Source organism: Carassius carassius, chromosome 8 (genome assembly GCF_963082965.1).
Source record: "Carassius carassius chromosome 8, fCarCar2.1, whole genome shotgun sequence".
Classification (NCBI taxonomy): Eukaryota; Metazoa; Chordata; class Actinopteri; order Cypriniformes; family Cyprinidae; genus Carassius; species Carassius carassius.
The window spans coordinates 1,674,353-1,691,599 of record NC_081762.1 but is presented as its reverse complement, the minus strand read 5'-3'; the positions used below and the strand labels follow the sequence as shown (position 1 = coordinate 1,691,599).

The following is a 17,247-nucleotide window of genomic DNA, read 5'->3' as shown; positions in this document are numbered from 1 at the left end:
ACGGCCGCTGCAGGGGGTCACATGACTGATGTGAAGCAGCACTGCGGTGGAAATGTCACTTCTTCGTTCCGCGTTTGTGTTCATAGTTTAAAACATGGCAACAGATAAATTTGACGCAAGGTAAGAATGTAGCATTAAGAAACAAAACAATGAAACTAACTTCATTCCGGTGTAATACAAAAATACAAATACCTACATCATGGAATATCATAAAATTCATCACAGAAGAATACTTTCACGCTTCGTTGTTTGATCACGTCTTTGGACAGTGTGTTCATTTGTTGTTATTAGTCTTAAAATAATAATACATGTACCATGTTCACATTTCCTGTATATATTGAGGCTCATACCTAACAATAAGTATCATTAGTTCTAATCCAACAACTACAGTTTGATAGCCATAAATATTTACCATGGTACATATCTAAAACAACCAAAACATTACTATATTATTGTGTCTAAATCACTGTTTTACTCCCAGTGTACATTTAGGTTGATTTGTGTCTGTGCTGCTGGTCATCAGGTTCCTCTTTGTGTGTTTGAAAGGTTTGAACAGAACTAGATAATGTTTCAATATAATTAGTGACATTAACCTGTGTTGTATATACATTTTAGAGTAATTATTTATGTGTACTGATGTTTCAAAACCCATAACCTGCATCACATTTTATAATTCTGGTATTCTACACTCATTATATCTTAAAATAACATATATTGATGACTTATGATGATGAGTCATTCATTTGAACTGATTCATATGAGTGATTCAGTCAAACTGATTCACTTCGCTCTTTACAGCTGACAAGCAATAAATAAACTTTAATCGAAATGTGATAAACTGTTGTGAGTTTATGCTCTAAAGGCTTGTCTCTGGTCGTCTCTCTGTAACTCAGATTACACTCTAAAGACTGGTCTGTGGTCATCTCTCTCGTGGTGTCAGGTGTCTGTGGAGCTGAATCCCGGTCTGTCTCCTCCGTCAGTTCTTCCTCCTGGAGTGGGTCTGGTTCATGTGCGAGGGCTGGGACTCAATGACACGCTGCACTTCTTGCTGTGTAACGCTGGAGCTCCTGCGCTGCTGATGGTGCACACGAACAGCACTCGGTCAGCAGTGAAGGTGAACTGGCCTGAGTTTATCAACAGCAGTTCAGTGGGCAGCCTGAAGGTGGAGCCGCAGAGCAGCGTGCAGTACAGCAGCGCACTAGTGTTCACCAGAGTGAGTGTGAAACTGTGTCCCAAATCACACACTATACACTGTGTACTGTGTACTTATGCACTATGTGCTCAGCCATGTAGTGTATGAATTTAATAGTTATTTTGTCAGAGTCTGATAGCCCCGCCCCCTTCGTGACATAATTAAAGCTGCGACAGTTGAGTGCATCAAGTGTCCAACATTTTATATAAGTGCATCATCCGGATATTTTAAATGCACTATTAATTTCTATATATTTATTCAGTGTTAACACACTACTGGAGCACAGAAGCAGTCTAAAGTATCTGGGGTATATTTGTAGCAATAGCCAAAAATACATCGTATGGGTCAAAATTATACATTTTTATTTTATGCTAAAAATCATTAGGATATTAAGTAAAGATCATGTTCCATTAAGATATTTTGTAAATTTCCTACAGTAAATATATCCAAACTTAATTTTTAATTAGTAATATGCATCGTTAAGAACTTCATTTGAACAACTTTAAAGATGATTTTCTCAATATTTTGATTATTTTTTTGCTGACTTAGATTCCAGATTTTCAAAAGCTTAATCTTGTTTATCTGATTCATAAATATGCCTTTACAGACAGAAAGAAGACGGTTTGTAATGAGAGCATGATCTCTGCTGTGTGTGTTTGTCAGGTGTGGGAGTATGATGATGTCAATAACACCGCGGACCCCCAGCAGACAGCAGAGTCCAGCTTTTACCCTCCTTACGAGCCGCAGAACTTCCTCTGGTCGCTGAACGTCAGTGTTAACCAGACGGATGTGACAGTAACGCTGTGTGGTCGAGAGAAAACAGAGAGCTTCGTCAACGGCTCCCTCTGTCTGCAGGTCAGCAGAACTACAGGAGCTGACTTATTACATTAAAACATGTAATGTACAGTAAGTGTGTGATTTCTGTCCTCAGTTCTCAGCGTTTGAGTCGGAGGGTCGTGATGAAGTCTGGCCGAGTCTCCGTCACAACGCGAACTCCTCGCAGCTGCGCGTGTGGCTGGACGACGTCACGCCGCGAGGAAACGACTCCAGATTCGCTCTTGAGTTTCAGTCTGTCGGAGAATCAGGGTTCGAGGGACGAGTGGACGTCCACAGCTCTATAGACGATGAGTACACACCCTCCATCTTTAAGGTGAAAACTAGCAAACATAGATATTAGCGGTGTAACAAAACACTAATGTCACGATTCGGTTTGATAAATGATACTCTACAGTATGCATTGCTTAGAATTAATTTGAACAACTTTAAAGATGATTTTCTCAATGTTTAGATTTTTTGGCATCCTCAGATTCCAGATTTTCAAATAGTTTTATCTCAGACAATATTGAATGAAGCATTACGCGTGAGTGATTTACATGTTAAGTCAATGCAAAGATGCAAATAAACATCTGTGACACGATTTGCATGAATGACGCATCACAAATTGAGCATCATGGTCGTTTTGACCCGTATAACGTGTGTAATGCGCAAAAATCTGAACTTTGGTTGCACTAGTAGTACTCCCATGATGAGTATAGCATGATTTGAACGCAAAAAAAAACTATTTTTTTTGTTTTTTGTTTTATATTACAAACGTACATAAAACACATTCACATATGAGGCTTTAATAAGTCCAGCATTGATCTGAACAAGGTCAATCATCCGATTTCAAACTTGTAAAATAATAAAAATGCTGGTTAAACTTTACTTAAAGTATTTCTGTATGAAAGTAGTCTGAATGCAGTTATTATGCTTTGTAGAGCGTCTTACAATGATCTCATGAGAAATTGCATAAAACATTATAATATTATAATCTATCCATCATTAAACCTTTAAAAAATATATAATGCATTAAAACATGACCAACACCCAAAAAAAATTATAATGCATTATTGTTATATATTTTTTAACCTTTCATTATTTTTATTTTTTTTAATGGTAAGATTAGTGTTCATTATAAATACCTTTATAATGCAGTATACATAAAGGCTTTAAATGTTACCAAAATGTTTAGCTATTGTTAAAACAACATTATAAAGCGGAGAGTTCCGATGCTTGATTCTGATTGGTTGAGCTGTGTTCAAAGCTGTTGTGAATGACTCTACAAAGTAACACACACCTTTGTTTACTTCTGTGTGTTGCTCGGCAACCACTTTGTTGGAACCACAACTGTTTCTGAGGAGCTACATTGTTTGGTGGAAGAATACTGTGGCTTCTTGGGGCTTGTTGCTTTATTGCTTTGGATAAAAGTGTAAATGCATGAGCATAAATGTGAAATCTGGAATACACTGTGTTGAGTTGATTGCTGTGAGTGTTGTAATCGAGTGTTTGTCTGTCAGGTGTCTCAGTGGGTGTCATCTCTGGTGAACAGCAGCGGTGTTGTGGGTTATAATCAGTGGAAACCCGTGGCGTATCGTAAACCTCGGCCGGTGTTTGAGGACGCCACACCATGCAAACACTCCCAGCTGGTGTCTGTGAACCACATCCCTCGGTCCGGTCTGGTCCAGGCCTATTTCACAGACCATCCTCACACACACGGCCTGAACATCAGCTTCGGCATCGCTAAAGACCCCGTGTTTTACAGCAACTCCAAATACATCACCTGGTGAGCCACACTGCCACAGCACTGATGCATTAAAATGCTAAAAAAATAAACAAGATTTGTAATTTTACTGTTGTTCTGCAAAATAAAAAATACAGTAATAATGATAATTACAACAGCTCTGTTAATACATTTATTATAACATTCACACCGTGTTCAAATTAGGATCTGTGATATTTTGTTATGTTTTAGAGAAGTGTCTTCTGCTCAGCAAACCTGCATTTATTTGTACAGTAAAAATACATGCCTGATTCAAGAAGGGGTCTCAGAAATGGCCATAAAATATTATTTTACTGGCTTATTAATTTTAAGTTAAATTGTGCAATGTTTGTATAGTGTGTGCTAAAATGTTAAAAACATTTAGTATTAAGTAAATATTTTTAAATTGTTGTTTGGTTATAGATTTTTGTCTTTGAAAAGCAAGACAAAACAATAAAAAGCCCCTATGCAATGATGAAAGAAAATGGCAAAATATAATAAAAATAATTGTTTAGCTTCAACCAAGAATTTTCATAAAACATAATAAAATATTTATAATATTTGTAATATTATGTGAATATTTTCTAAAGAAAATTATATTTTACATGCTCTACATTTTAAATGAATATTAGATTGTATTTTTTCTATATTTGCATATTAGTATCTGTAAAAAATTTTGAATATTAAAAAAGTTTGGTTATTATTTTTTTTTATACATTTAAAATATTTAAATTATTCTTGCATATTTTTATTTGAAGATATGTAGGCTATTAAATAAATGTTTTTAATCTTTTTTTCTTCCTATGCACCCTTCTTCTGTCATCAGTCAATCAAACAGATAGCCCCGCCCCCAAACTCTATTGATTGGTTGAGTCAGAATGTTCAGAAAGCATAAAAAATAAAAGAGACTCTGAACATTGACACTGTGGAAATTGTAATGTACTCTACCTACACCTATAAACACACAGCCTACTGCTTTAGAGCGTTTTAAATGAACTCTGAGTGTGTGTTTGGTCTTTTCGAGTAATGTTTGTGTGAATCGCTTTGCTCTCAGGACTGTGTTAGTGGGCTTGGGTGAGCCTCCGGCCGATTCGTTCTCCGCATTAATCATCATCATCATCACCGTCGGACTTGGTACTCCTCTGGCCATCATTATTGTGGGTGGAGTGTTTGTTCGGATCCGCAAGAGGATGTCACACTCGTCAGGCTATGAGCCAATCAACTGAGACCTTACTCTACAAGCCCCGCCCCCAATGCACACACCTGCCAATCAGTGATGAGGTTACTGACGAGTGGATAAGGGATTTCAATATAACTGTATAAATTTGAAGTTTTGATTTAAATGTTACATACTGATTTTTTACACCTTTATACTTGAATCTCATTCTGATCAATCGATCGCAGATCAAAACTAAAAGTGCAATGGAGATATTATTTGATTGTTTTGTTTTTATGCCATCATTTTGTATACTTGATGTTTGTTTGTGCCAAAATCCTGCTTGTAAAATCGATTTAATTGACCAGATTGATGACAGCTGCACATATTTTAAAGATTTAAAACATTGTTTTCTCTTTAATTCTGAAATCTATGCAAATGCTTCCATATTTAATGGAAACTGCACTGTTCTCGCTGGGTTCAGTTTGTTTAGTTGTGATGTTTTTACAGAACTGTGATTCACGGGAGAGTTCATGGTGAAGGCGTTTTATAAACGTTAATTTGCACCATGAAGAAATCCTCCTTTTGTTGTTGTTTCTGTTGCCTTTCGTGACTTATCAAAATGTAAATATAGATTATTTTCACTATATAAATGTGTTCAACACTTTGTGGACTGATGTCTTTTGCATCATTTATTTATAAACACACAAAAAACATTATATCCAAGTGGAAACAGACTCTAGACAAAAGACTGTATTATATAAAAAATGAGTAAATGAGGAATATGACATAAATCAGTTTTATATAGTTTATAAATTATTATTAGGCCTACCTACTGTTAAATGTGTGTGTTATTAAGTTTGTGTGTGTGTGTCCAACAATTAATCACCATTGATTGCATCCAAAATAAAAGTTTTTGTTTGCATAATATGTGAATGTATACACACAGTATATTTGAAAAATATTTACATGAATATACTTAATATAATTAATATATTAAAATATATATAAATTTACGACACATATGTATTATATAAACAAAAACTTTTATTGTGGATACGATTAAATGCAATCGTTTACACTAATACACACAAACAGGCTGATATTTGCCTTTTATTGCTTTTTAAACACAAAGTATTCTGCATAGTTTTGAAAATAATTATTTATATAAAAATCCTTAAACTTAACATATGTAAAATATCTATTAATGTAGAATAAAGTACGCTATATATTATTTAAAATATTTTGTGTAAAATAACCACCTGAATCTGAGAATTAAAGTAAAACTCTGTAGTTTCTGACACAATTGAGAAGATTAAATAAATGTATAAAATATAAAAATCAGTTTTCAAATGTCAGACGTTAGCTGATAAAAATGACAATTTGCTGCACTAAAAAATAAAAAGATTAATTCCGCCTGTACAGAACTAGCGCAGATCACGCACTTGTACTATCTGTATTAGCGTGTATACTGTTCAGCTGATATGAAACGAAACTAGGATATAATTAATTGTTTTTCAAGATACAGGAAATATATTTTTAAAGTTTTCACAACATGACAGCTATTCTGAAACTCTCGTTTATTAGCGCTGCACATGTGCGCCGGACAGGCGCGGTGAAACCGAACAAACTCTCCGCCGAGTGACAGCTCCCTCCGCCAATCACAACGCTCATTGCGCCGTGACAGCCAATCAGAGTGCGGGATTGCCAGAGGGACGCGCGCACACAAGCGGAAGTTCGTCTGTGTCGCCGCTGTGTGTTTTCAGGACGCATCATGAGAAATATCTTGCTCATTTTGACTGAACTGATACTTAAAATGTTTTAATCTCTGAAGGGCATCATGAGCGGCACGTGTAGGGAGATTATTACACTCCAGCTGGGGCATTATTCCAACTTTATCGGGACGCACTGGTGGAATTTACAGGTGAGTTTGATTAATAGCGAATGTATTCGGTTTATTTACTGCTACATGCGTGACGAATCAATTTATCAAATCAGTGGATCAGTGATAAACGAGCTGTCAGATACATATAGCTTCCATAAAGAAGATTATCTGTCTGTCTGTATGTCTGTCTGTCTGTTTGTTTGTTAGAAAAGTTACAATAGATTCTACAGTAAAACTATGGTACATTAGCATTAAAAATCACTGGCGCGAAACCAACTTCAGTTCAGTTATCTGATCTTTAATAATTTTCTCAACATGTTATTTATACAGCGTTCATTAAACATTTCTCATCGAGTTGGACGTTCGTCAAATGTATCTTTTAAATGTTGCAATTGTTTCAGAACGTTCAAGTAACATTCCAAATATATTCGCAAAATAACGAATGGAATCTTCCCAATAACAGTTATTAAATTAATCTTCAACATTAGTGATTAAAAGCCAATATATTTTATAAACATGTACAGTTAAATAAACACACATTTGATTAATATGATGATATGGGAAAAAATCTGTTATATTGGTATAAGATTTGTTGATATTGATTGTTAATAAAGTTTTTAGTAATGTTTTAAATTTGTTTGTATTTAAATTTTAGCTTGCATTTTTAGTAATTTTGTGTGGGTTTATGTTGGGGGGGGGGGGGGGGGTCTGTATAATTTTTATAATTAATTTAATCTAAATATGTCAATATAGTTTTTATGAGTGCTGTCAAATGATTAATCGCATCCAAAATAAACGTTTTTGTTTATATATATATATATATATATATATATATATATATATATGTGTGTGTGTGTGTGTGTGTCTGTACTGTATATATGTAATACACACCCATACAGTACATTTTTTGAAAATATTTACGTGTAGATATTTCTATTCATATAAATTATATCATATATAAATATATTTAATATAAACATAACATATTTTTCTCATACATACATACATGCATTCGACTTCATCTTACTTTTGCATAACACAAACATCTAAAACCTTAAAAAATAGGAAGTTACCAGAACTTATGTTTGTTAGCTAGGAAGAGTGTCTGTAATAATAAAACTGAGTAATTATGATCATGTTTTTGCACACTCTCATGATGTTACTATCATGTAACATGGAGTGCATTGATGTGTCTTGTAGATTTGTGAGTATATAAGTGCGGTGATTTAATGAGTGTGTTGTAGGCGCCTGGTCTGATCAGTGTGTGTGTGTGTGTGTGTGTGTGTGTGTGTGTGTGTGTAGGATGCGGCGCTGGTTTATGACTGCGATGCGCCGCTCGGAGAGCTGCAGAGCGACATGTTGTTCAGAGAGGGTCTTACTCTCGGTGGACACGTCACATACACACCTCGACTCATCGCCATGGACCTCAAAGGTGAATCACAACACACACACACACACACACACATGAGCCTGGATCCCACGGGTTTCATCCTACATCAGACTCAGGGGAAATCTCAGTATATAACGGCAGAAACAGATGTGGAAATATCCAGAAGCACACGCATACAAATGCTTTTGAGCTTATGTCAAGTAAATAAATGAATCCAACATTGTTTATAAAAATGCAAAGACAAATAGGCATTCACAATATGAATTAAATAATCTAATGATATGCACAAATCAGTGATGTTTTTATTACATTATATAATAAATAAAAAGAAAACATGGAATAGAAAAAAAATAGAGCAAGCTAGTGTTCGAGGCCTTTTTTGTGCTTTCTGTTAATTATATAATAAACAAAACAAATCGATAGAATAAAAAAAGATTAAAGAGGTTTTTTAAAGATAAAAAGCAGTTAGTAAATGAATATAATGCAAGTCTAAAAGGGGCAAGATTTATTAAAAAGAATAGAATTAAAATAGAAATATAGTTTTATATTATGTTTGTTTTAGTAATATTTTAAAATAGTTTTATTATTATATTATCTGTTTTCATTGTAATTTAAGATAAAGCTATAGTAATTATATCATTTTTATTTGTAATATTTAATTTAAATATGTCTCTATATATTTAAATATCAGTTTTGTTGCTATTTTAGTACCTGAAGTCAAAACTAAAAGAATCAGATTTTTATATTTCATTTTATTTCAATAAACATTTATTCTATTTCAAGCAACTAATGTTTTGGGCTTTATTTTTAGTTTTCAATAATAAAATCCTTGGCACAAACATTTAAACCGCTTTGTGATTAAATTACTAAAATTAATTGCTTAATTATGTCATTGCATTTTTCGATGCATGCTTGGAATTGCTGCACTTGAATTTAAGATGAAATGCAATCCATAAACAGAGCATTGTTTAGAAATGTTTTTGTTTATATGGACAGTTTACTGTCACACATCTTTATAAACGAGTCCTGATCTCTCTCTAGCATTAATGACAGACTGTGGCACTCAGATCTAATGATTGCAGGTTTCTGAGTGTGATATCGTGTTGTTGATGTGTGTATAATGTGTTGATATCCTCAGGAAGTCTTCAGACGCTGAGGAAGGAAGGCAGTCTGTATGGCACAGAGAAGGAAAACAGCAACTTTACGTGGTATGAACCTGATCCTGATCTGTTCAGGTTTCTCTGCATCTCTGCTGTGTTTCAGTTTGTTCTCTGCTCTTAGGAAAGGACAGGTTATGACCCATAAAGAAAGCCCTCCCACCAAGAACGCCTTCCTACAAGAGCTGGACAGTCTGGACGTGAGTGTGACTGTGATAATGAGGATCTGAGAGAGGGACGCACGCGTCTGAAGACTGTCTGTCTGTCTTTCTGTGTTTGTGTGTCTAGACGGGAGGTTTACTAGCAGAGCCAGACATCTTCTGTTCTTCCTCTGCTGTGGCTCACTGCTCCGGTACGACTGAAAGACCTTGTATTACCCTGATTAACGTCTCAATTCATTGGGATCATTCACATTTTTAAGTGTTTAGCTGATGCATTTTTCTCAAATGACTTGCGTGTTGTTATCAGTTCATGCATTCCCTGGGAATCGATCCGTTGATCTTGATTTACAGCTAAAACTATAATGAAAATATGGTTACGTGAAACAAATTGAACAATAATTGAAATAAAATATATGCAAATTTAATATTTTAATTCAGGTAGTTACTAAAACAGCATTTCCGAATTGTTTTTGTTTATCTTGAAGTACTAAAATAACTAAATAAACTAAAAAAAATAAAATAAATTATAGACCTGTAATGACAAATGACAAAAATACACAACAAAATTACTAAAACTTGAATTGTAGTGAAACCAGAAAATATCAAAATAAACTCTAATACAACTAAACTAAATATAATACATTTTTAATAGAATTTACTAGAATTATTAGGTTACGTAATCTCTTTGTCTGTTAGGTTATTAGTATTATTAAATATTAGGATAATATAGGCTACTAAAATAAAAATGTAAAATACTATGCAAATATTAGAATTATATTAAAATAACAAAGAATTGAACAATTCATCAATGCACTTTATTTTTCTAAAGAAAAGCACAGTTTGTCGTCTTAATTAAATTCATTAAATTAAATATTATAAAGTGATATAATAAAGTTTCATTAATAACTTGCTCCATTTCTGAAACCACATTCTATTCTTGACATCAACAATTTCAATTAAATTTTTTAACCATCTAACCCCAAAATTATCTTTCATCTTGCATTTCATTTTCTCAGTTACTATCCCGCCTGATTCAGAAATGTTAACTTTTTTAAATAATGAAAATGTCATTGAAACATTTGCATGTTTTACGATTATTCTGTATTATATTGATTCTGTATTATGTTTATTCTACATTACCCTAACTGTAGCATGAAATATTGTGCGTGTGTGTTGTAACTCTTAAAGTGAGCAACGCGGGAGCGGGTGTTGCCATGGAGACGGTGAACAACAGACTGGAGCGGATCCAGAGATCCTATTGGCTGGAGGGGAGTGTGAGGGTGTGGTCAGACTTCCTGAGGATCCACCTTCATCCGCGCACCGTGTCCATCATCAACCAGTACAACCACGACGGGTGAGTAATACAAGCCCTGGGTCACAGTCGAGTACTCGCAGGCTGTTCTGAGCATGTGTTGTGTGTGTGCAGCGAGTCGGAGCGTCTGGAGGCGTTCGGGCAGGGCGAGGCGCTCTTACGGGGCTCAGTGCTGGAGGATCTGGAGGACCGGCTGCATTTCTTCGTGGAGGAGTGCGACTATCTGCAGGTAAACCACGGATCTCAAACACAATCTCAGGGATGGTCCCGGTCCTGTAGGTTTCTAAGCCTGTTTTAGTTGCATTTGGGACAAACGTTCTCTTTTGAAATGGAGAAAACGAATGAGGTGGAAAGGAAAACTGTTCGTGTTATTTCAGTGCTTTGCGTCAGTTTTCAGATGGAGGAAGTTCTGAATGCATCACTTTTTTTAAGCGAACACAGAGTGTTTTTGTGAGCGAATGCATTGATTCACCGAGGAATGCAAAGGTTTTCTAGCAAACAAAGTTTCTCGGGGAACGCCAAAGATTTCCAAATTAATAGAATGTTTTTTCTTAGGACTTTTTATGTAAATTTAGTTTTTTTGTTTAATGTCATTATGTTGACTGTCACAATCTTGATGTCATATTTCAACATTTTATTTAATTTCAGTGTTTTGTGTCGTAATTTAGACATATGTCATCATTTTGACTTTTTATTCAATTTTTAATTTTTATTAAAATTTTCTTTTCAATTTCAATTTGACTGTCATAAATGTGACTTTTTAATACATAGGTTGGACTTTTTATGTCAGTTGCAACTTGATTTCAACATTTCATTTAATGATTTCAATATTTATGTCATGATTTTGACTTGCTTTATCAAAATCTAAACTTTTATATCAATTTTAATTTGGTATATCATAATTTTGACCTTCTGTGTCATAATTGCAACTTTTTATATTAAAATGTTTTAATTTTGACCTTTTTTTCAAAATTTCCACAATGTCAATTTTGACTTTTTATATTATAGTTTTGATGTTTTATTTCATAATTTTAATTATGTCATAATTATGAGTTTTTATATTATCATTTCAAATTGGCATGTCATAATATAGATTTGGTATATTATAAATTTGACTATTCATGCCATAATTTGGATTTGTGTCTATATCAAGACATTTTATTTCATGATAACAGCATTAAAGTCACAATTTCAGCTTTTCATCTCATAATTCGGACTTGACAAAGCTTTCTTAATTCTGATGTATCAGAAATAAGTTTCCATAGTTTTGCGAGCAAATGCATATTTTTTTGCGAAGTGCAAAAGTTTTAATGAAATAAGACATTTATTTATGTATGGTATGTATTATACTCTATTATATATAATAATCTTTTATGTGAGCATACATTCAAATGTAAAGCGTGCCTCTGTTCTCTCCTGCTCAGGGTTTTCAGGTGTTGTGTGATCTGGCTGATGGTTTCTCAGGCCTGGGGTCAAAGGTCACGGAGCTGTTGCAGGACTCTTACGGAGGGCGTGGCCTCCTCACCTGGGGCGTGGCACCTGTCAATCACCCAGAAACGGTAAGATCACTCGAGCGTTCCTGCTTTCATTCACTATCACTTCATCTGTGGCTAAATCAGTGTTGTCTTCTGTTGACAGAGCTCTATAAAGGACTTGTACCACATGATGAACTGTGCGCTAGGAACACTCCAGATGGCCAATCACAGCTCGTTCTTCTGCCCTTTGACCCTGAGAGGCGGGTTAATGAGACGCCCGCCTCCACCCACAGCCTTCCCGCTGCTCAACTGTGACGTAAATACAACTAATATAGTTGTTGATTTAGTTCATGCTCCTTCCTGTCTTTCTTAGCTGATACCGATAATATTCTGGCATTTCCTGTCCAAATCCGATATTGTGTTTATACTATTGTATTATCGTTAAGTCCCACAAAAGGCAAAAATATTATATTATATTTTAAAAGCTGTGCTAAGATCAGTTCTCAGAGAATGGTATCGTTGCATCCCTTCTCTCCACTGATGCGCTGTGTATTTGAGCATGTTTTCAGTGGTTGTTTCGTGATGTGTTTGTCCGTCTCTCTCAGCCGATGCTGTGGTATCACTCCAGCTCGGTCCTGGCTCTGGCGCTGGACTGTATGACGGCCTCGTACAGACTGAGACAGAACAGCGCACCCATGTGGCAGCTTTCAGACGCTCTGGCCGTCTCGGGAAGGAAGGTCAGTGTAACCGCCGCACTGTTAAAATGACTGTGAAATTAACGGTAAAAGACTGTAAAATTGCTACAGTAAAAACCTTTTATTTTTAAATGGGTTAACAGTAAGTTCACCTACTATATACAGTGTAAAACTGAATTGGACATTACATGTCATTTCACAGCAGTATACCGTTTTTATAAGTGGGGAAAAGAAAACTAAAAAATTACCTTGAATTTAACGGTAAAAGACTGTAAAATTGCTATGGTAAAAAAACTTTTAAATGGTAAACAGTAAATTCCCCTACTATATACAGTGGAAAAACTGTATTGGACATTACATGTTATTTTACGGCAGTATACTGTTTTTTTAAATGGGAAAACCTAAACAGTAAAAAATGACCTTGAATTTAACGGTAAAAGACTGTAAAATTGCTACAGTAAAAAATAATTTAAATGCTTAATTCCCCTACTATATACAGTGAAAAACTGTATTTGACATCACATGTAATTTTATGGTAGTATACTGTTTTATGAAGTGGAAAAAGAACACTGTAAAAAATGGTGGTGAATTTAACGGTAAAAGACTTTAAAAACGCTGTTAAATGGTAAGTTCCACTACTATATGCGGTGATATACTGTATTGGACTTCACATGTCATTTTATGGTAGTATACCATTTTTTATTTTTATTTTTTGGAAGTGAAAAAGACCGTATTATTTACAGTGAATAACCGTAAATTGACATTCTCAGAATTCCCTACATTACATTACAAATTTGATTATTTATTTTTTTTAATAACCGTTTCTTCTTATTTTTTCTTATCTGTTGTTTTCATTAGGGTTGTGTGTTACGTCTAATGTTGTTCAATTTCAGATTCATGTGTGTTAACCATGATGGTGTTTTGTATTTGTGTTAATAATTTAATTTAGTAATTTTTTATTTTTTTTTACAATATATAGCCTATAACGTCTGATTTTATTTTCTCACAACTATAGTTATAATTTTAATACAATTTTTCATCAAACTTGTAAACAAGTGAAAATATAACAATTCATTTACAAAAAAACATTGCATGTTTGTCAAATAAGGTGGAGGCTTGCTGCATGAATAACAAAATAATAGAAAAAAATTAATTCTGCTGAACTATAGTGATATTTCTTTCGTAATTAATTTAAACTGAACTTTTATTTTGGTAGGCTTTAGCAAAGACTGCTTGATTTTCATGAAATAAAATTCCCTAACTATGTCTGTTTTTTCCACATCATGGAAATCATGGGGTCTTGTTTTGCAGGTTGTTTCAGCGTACAGCTCTGTCCCATTTCCCATGATGCACGGCGGCTGTCTCCCGGACGCCCTGGATGCATTCGCTGATGTTTTGCCCTGGAGACCCATATCAGCGTGTCCCGAGCTCGCAGACGGGCGCTGTTTCGGCCAGTCAGTGACTCTCAGAGGTTTAGACGGACAGAGTTTAGTCAGGTCAGACCAACTGTTCTTACAGCTGCAGTTTGACTGATTCTCCTGGTTGAAGAGCATCGTTCTTAAAGCAGTGTGTTTATTATTGTTTTATCACCTGATAAACATAATTTATTATGCAACATAATGATTAATTTAAAGAATCACACACAGACATGAAGGAATCGTTCACAACATCCACTAAGAAAACTGAAATTTTGCAATTCTTTAAAAACTGTAGTTGTATTAATTTCTGGGAATTTCATTTAAATTCTGCATCCTAAAATTCTATTTCTGCGACATGTTTCCTACCCTTAAAATTTAGGAGTTGAATTGGAATTTAAAATGCAGTTAAATTAATTACAATTCATTTCATAATGCATTACTTTGATGTCCACCAGGGTTTTTATTATAGTTAATTAGAATTATTTGAAACATTTTTTTTATTTGGAATAAAGCTGAAATAAAATTAATTCATAGAAAACAAATGAGTGACTAGGAGTACAAAGTACAAAAAATTACCACTTTTAAAATAAAAAAATTTCATGAAGTGAAAAAAAAGCAGAATATTGTTGGTCTGATATTAGTATTATGTGTTTTAGTTCGTTGCTACCCGGCACAGAGCCGCCCAGCTCCCTGCACTACGAGCGCTCCGGAGAGGATGTTCTGACCACATACATCAGATCACATTACCCATCAACACCACTGTGAGTCTCTCTCACTCACACACACACACACACTGTTACAGCACTGCACTGATCTTCAGCTCTGAGACGTCATGCCGTATCTCTCTCTCTCTCTCTCTCTCTCTCTCTGTGTGTGTGCAGGGCGGTTCAGCTGCTGTCCAGTGCCTGTAAAGTGACCCCTCCGTTCCCACAGATCTTCAGTCCGGCTCTGAGTCCACAGGGTTTCCTCCAGAACCAGAACCAGAGCGCTGCTGATTACAGTGAGTGTCGCTCTATAACCATCAGCTCCTGTGGAGCACAGTATTCCACTGCAAGCCCCACCCACATGTTGAGAGCGACGCCCACATCTCAACATCCAATCAGCAAGCCACAAGTCCTGCCCTATATTAGCTTTCCTTCTTCAGTAATCCATTTCACTCAGATGTATGTCACAATACAGAAGAAATCATCTGTAGCTACTGCCGTTTCATCACAACTTTTATTATTTACTATTAGTTTTTATAATTATACGTTTTTATAATTAGTGTTCCTGTGGTTCAGTGGTAGAGCGTTGTGTTAGCAGTGCAAGGTTGTGGGTTCGATTCCCAGGGAACACGTGTTAGATAAAAACTGATAGTCTGAATACACTGTAAGTCGCTTTGGATATACCGTATTTTTCGGACTATAAGTCGCACCTGAGTATAAGTCGCATCAGTCCAAAAATACGTCATGACAAGGAAAAAAACATATATAAGTCGCACTGGACTATAAGTCGCATTTATTTAGAACCAAGATCCAAGAGAAAACATTACCGTCTCCAGCCGTGAGAGGGCGCTCTAGCACTGAGCAGAATAGAGCGCCCTCTGGCGGCTGGAGACAGTCATTTTTTTCTCTTGGTTCATTTCTCTCGGTTCATGTCAAATTAATTTTGATAAATAAGTCGCACCTGACTATAAGTCACAGGACCAGCCAAACTATGAAAAAAAGTGCGACTTATAGTCCTGAAAATACGGTAATCGTCTGCTAAATGCATATTAGTTATTAGTATTATTTATAAAGAGATTTGAAAACAAAGTTTCAGATTTTTAGGTGCCTTTGAATATTAATTTATTTTAATTATTTTTTTTTTTTAATAAATAATTGATTAGTAATTGTCCAGTAATACTAATAGTAGATGCATATGTTTCGGGTTCATTTAGTCATTTAGCAGATGCTTTTATCCAAAGCGACTTACAGTTTGATGTTTTTTGACTTGTTTATTCTCTTGAATCTTCCGAGTGGTTTCTGTTTGCTGTTACAGGCGGCTGATTTACTGATAATCAATGATATAACAGTATTGTGTTTATCTCGTGAGCGGTTTTCTTCATGTGTTGGTCGTGTCTCTCAGCTTCCTGTCAGCCGGTGGCTGGTCTTCCTGTGCTGACGTGTCTTCAGTCCAGTCCTGCTGTGGGTCTCCAGCTGTCTGAGCTCCAGAAGGCGTGTTCTGCGCTGGATCTGTGTCGAGTGTCCGCCAGCTTCCTGACACACGGCCCCGAGCCGGCCGAGATCTCCGAGTCCATGGAGCAGCTCCGCAGCCTCGCAAACTGCTACCGCCTCGACCTCTGCCGCTCTTCATCTGACGAGGACGATGATGATGATGACTAGGAGACTCCAGCGGACTCTTCCTCACGCTGCTGCCGACGCGGCTCCGAGCTCAGAGCATGCTGCCTCCGGGAATGATGGGATAGGAGCTTACTGAACACACCCTTCAGAAGAAAGACTGTGAGCAGGAGACGTGGTGGAAGTGGTGTCTTTCTCACATTTGGTCATGTAAACCTCATTGAACCTGCTTCCCAATTAAAAATAAACATAAATGTGTGTGTATATATATATATATATATATGAAGAGTTCAGATGCAAAAGCCTCTAAGTGCCATTTGAAAGTGTCTTCTAAAAGGAGTTTTAATGGCAATGAAAATAACCTATTTATCACCTGATAAAAATGCTAATTTTAGAAGAAATTTTTAAAAGACACTTAAAGGCTATTGTATCTCAAAAAAAAAAAAAAAAATATATATATATATATATATATATAGACAGTAGTCAGCATTTGAAGTGGATCAAATTAAG

At 35.4% G+C, this 17,247-nt stretch overlaps 2 protein-coding genes across 4 annotated transcripts; both read left to right on the top strand.

The window, feature by feature from the left end:
* Window positions 1-463: 463 nt before the first annotated feature.
* On the top strand, window positions 464-5,599 carry LOC132144947 (glycosylated lysosomal membrane protein-like). Of its 3 annotated transcripts, XR_009434421.1 has the most exons (7): window positions 464-546; window positions 941-1,213; window positions 1,856-2,047; window positions 2,124-2,342; window positions 3,529-3,794; window positions 4,597-4,704; window positions 4,825-4,960. XR_009434421.1 is itself a non-coding variant. In XM_059555543.1 (6 exons), the coding sequence occupies exons 2-6, from the start codon at window positions 1,008-1,010 to the stop codon at window positions 4,994-4,996; spliced, it is 894 nt and encodes a 297-aa protein (XP_059411526.1). In that variant the 5' UTR covers window positions 466-546; window positions 941-1,007; the 3' UTR covers window positions 4,997-5,599. The 3 variants fall into 3 exon arrangements, 2 of the variants coding, with proteins under 2 accessions (XP_059411526.1, XP_059411525.1); XM_059555543.1 differs by lacking the exon at window positions 4,597-4,704 and having other exon boundaries at window positions 466-546; window positions 941-1,052; window positions 4,825-5,599; XM_059555542.1 differs by lacking the exon at window positions 4,597-4,704 and having other exon boundaries at window positions 466-546; window positions 4,825-5,599.
* A 1,041-nt stretch (window positions 5,600-6,640) lies between these two features.
* Window positions 6,641-16,885, top strand: msto1 (misato mitochondrial distribution and morphology regulator 1). The gene is made up of 14 exons (XM_059555156.1): window positions 6,641-6,850; window positions 8,114-8,243; window positions 9,340-9,409; window positions 9,483-9,558; window positions 9,647-9,710; window positions 10,708-10,873; window positions 10,946-11,060; window positions 12,256-12,390; window positions 12,470-12,622; window positions 12,912-13,043; window positions 14,313-14,497; window positions 15,076-15,180; window positions 15,301-15,419; window positions 16,526-16,885. Exons 1-14 carry the CDS (start codon window positions 6,767-6,769, stop codon window positions 16,780-16,782), a joined length of 1,791 nt encoding a protein of 596 aa, XP_059411139.1. The 5' UTR covers window positions 6,641-6,766; the 3' UTR covers window positions 16,783-16,885.
* Window positions 16,886-17,247: the final 362 nt, after the last annotated feature.

Bases quoted from the DNA above. Each gene is read 5' to 3' on its own strand.
- LOC132144947 (XM_059555542.1), top strand. From the start codon at position 1,079: ATGGTGCACACGAACAGCACTCGGTCAGCAGTGAAGGTGAACTGGCCT. The intron at 2,048-2,123 runs GTCAGCAGAACT...TTCTGTCCTCAG, and splicing joins ACGGCTCCCTCTGTCTGCAG to TTCTCAGCGTTTGAGTCGGA. The intron at 2,343-3,528 runs GTGAAAACTAGC...TTTGTCTGTCAG, and splicing joins ACACACCCTCCATCTTTAAG to GTGTCTCAGTGGGTGTCATC.
- msto1 (XM_059555156.1), top strand. From the start codon at position 6,767: ATGAGCGGCACGTGTAGGGAGATTATTACACTCCAGCTGGGGCATTAT. The intron at 9,559-9,646 runs GTGAGTGTGACT...TTGTGTGTCTAG, and splicing joins AAGAGCTGGACAGTCTGGAC to ACGGGAGGTTTACTAGCAGA. The intron at 12,391-12,469 runs GTAAGATCACTC...TTCTGTTGACAG, and splicing joins CTGTCAATCACCCAGAAACG to AGCTCTATAAAGGACTTGTA.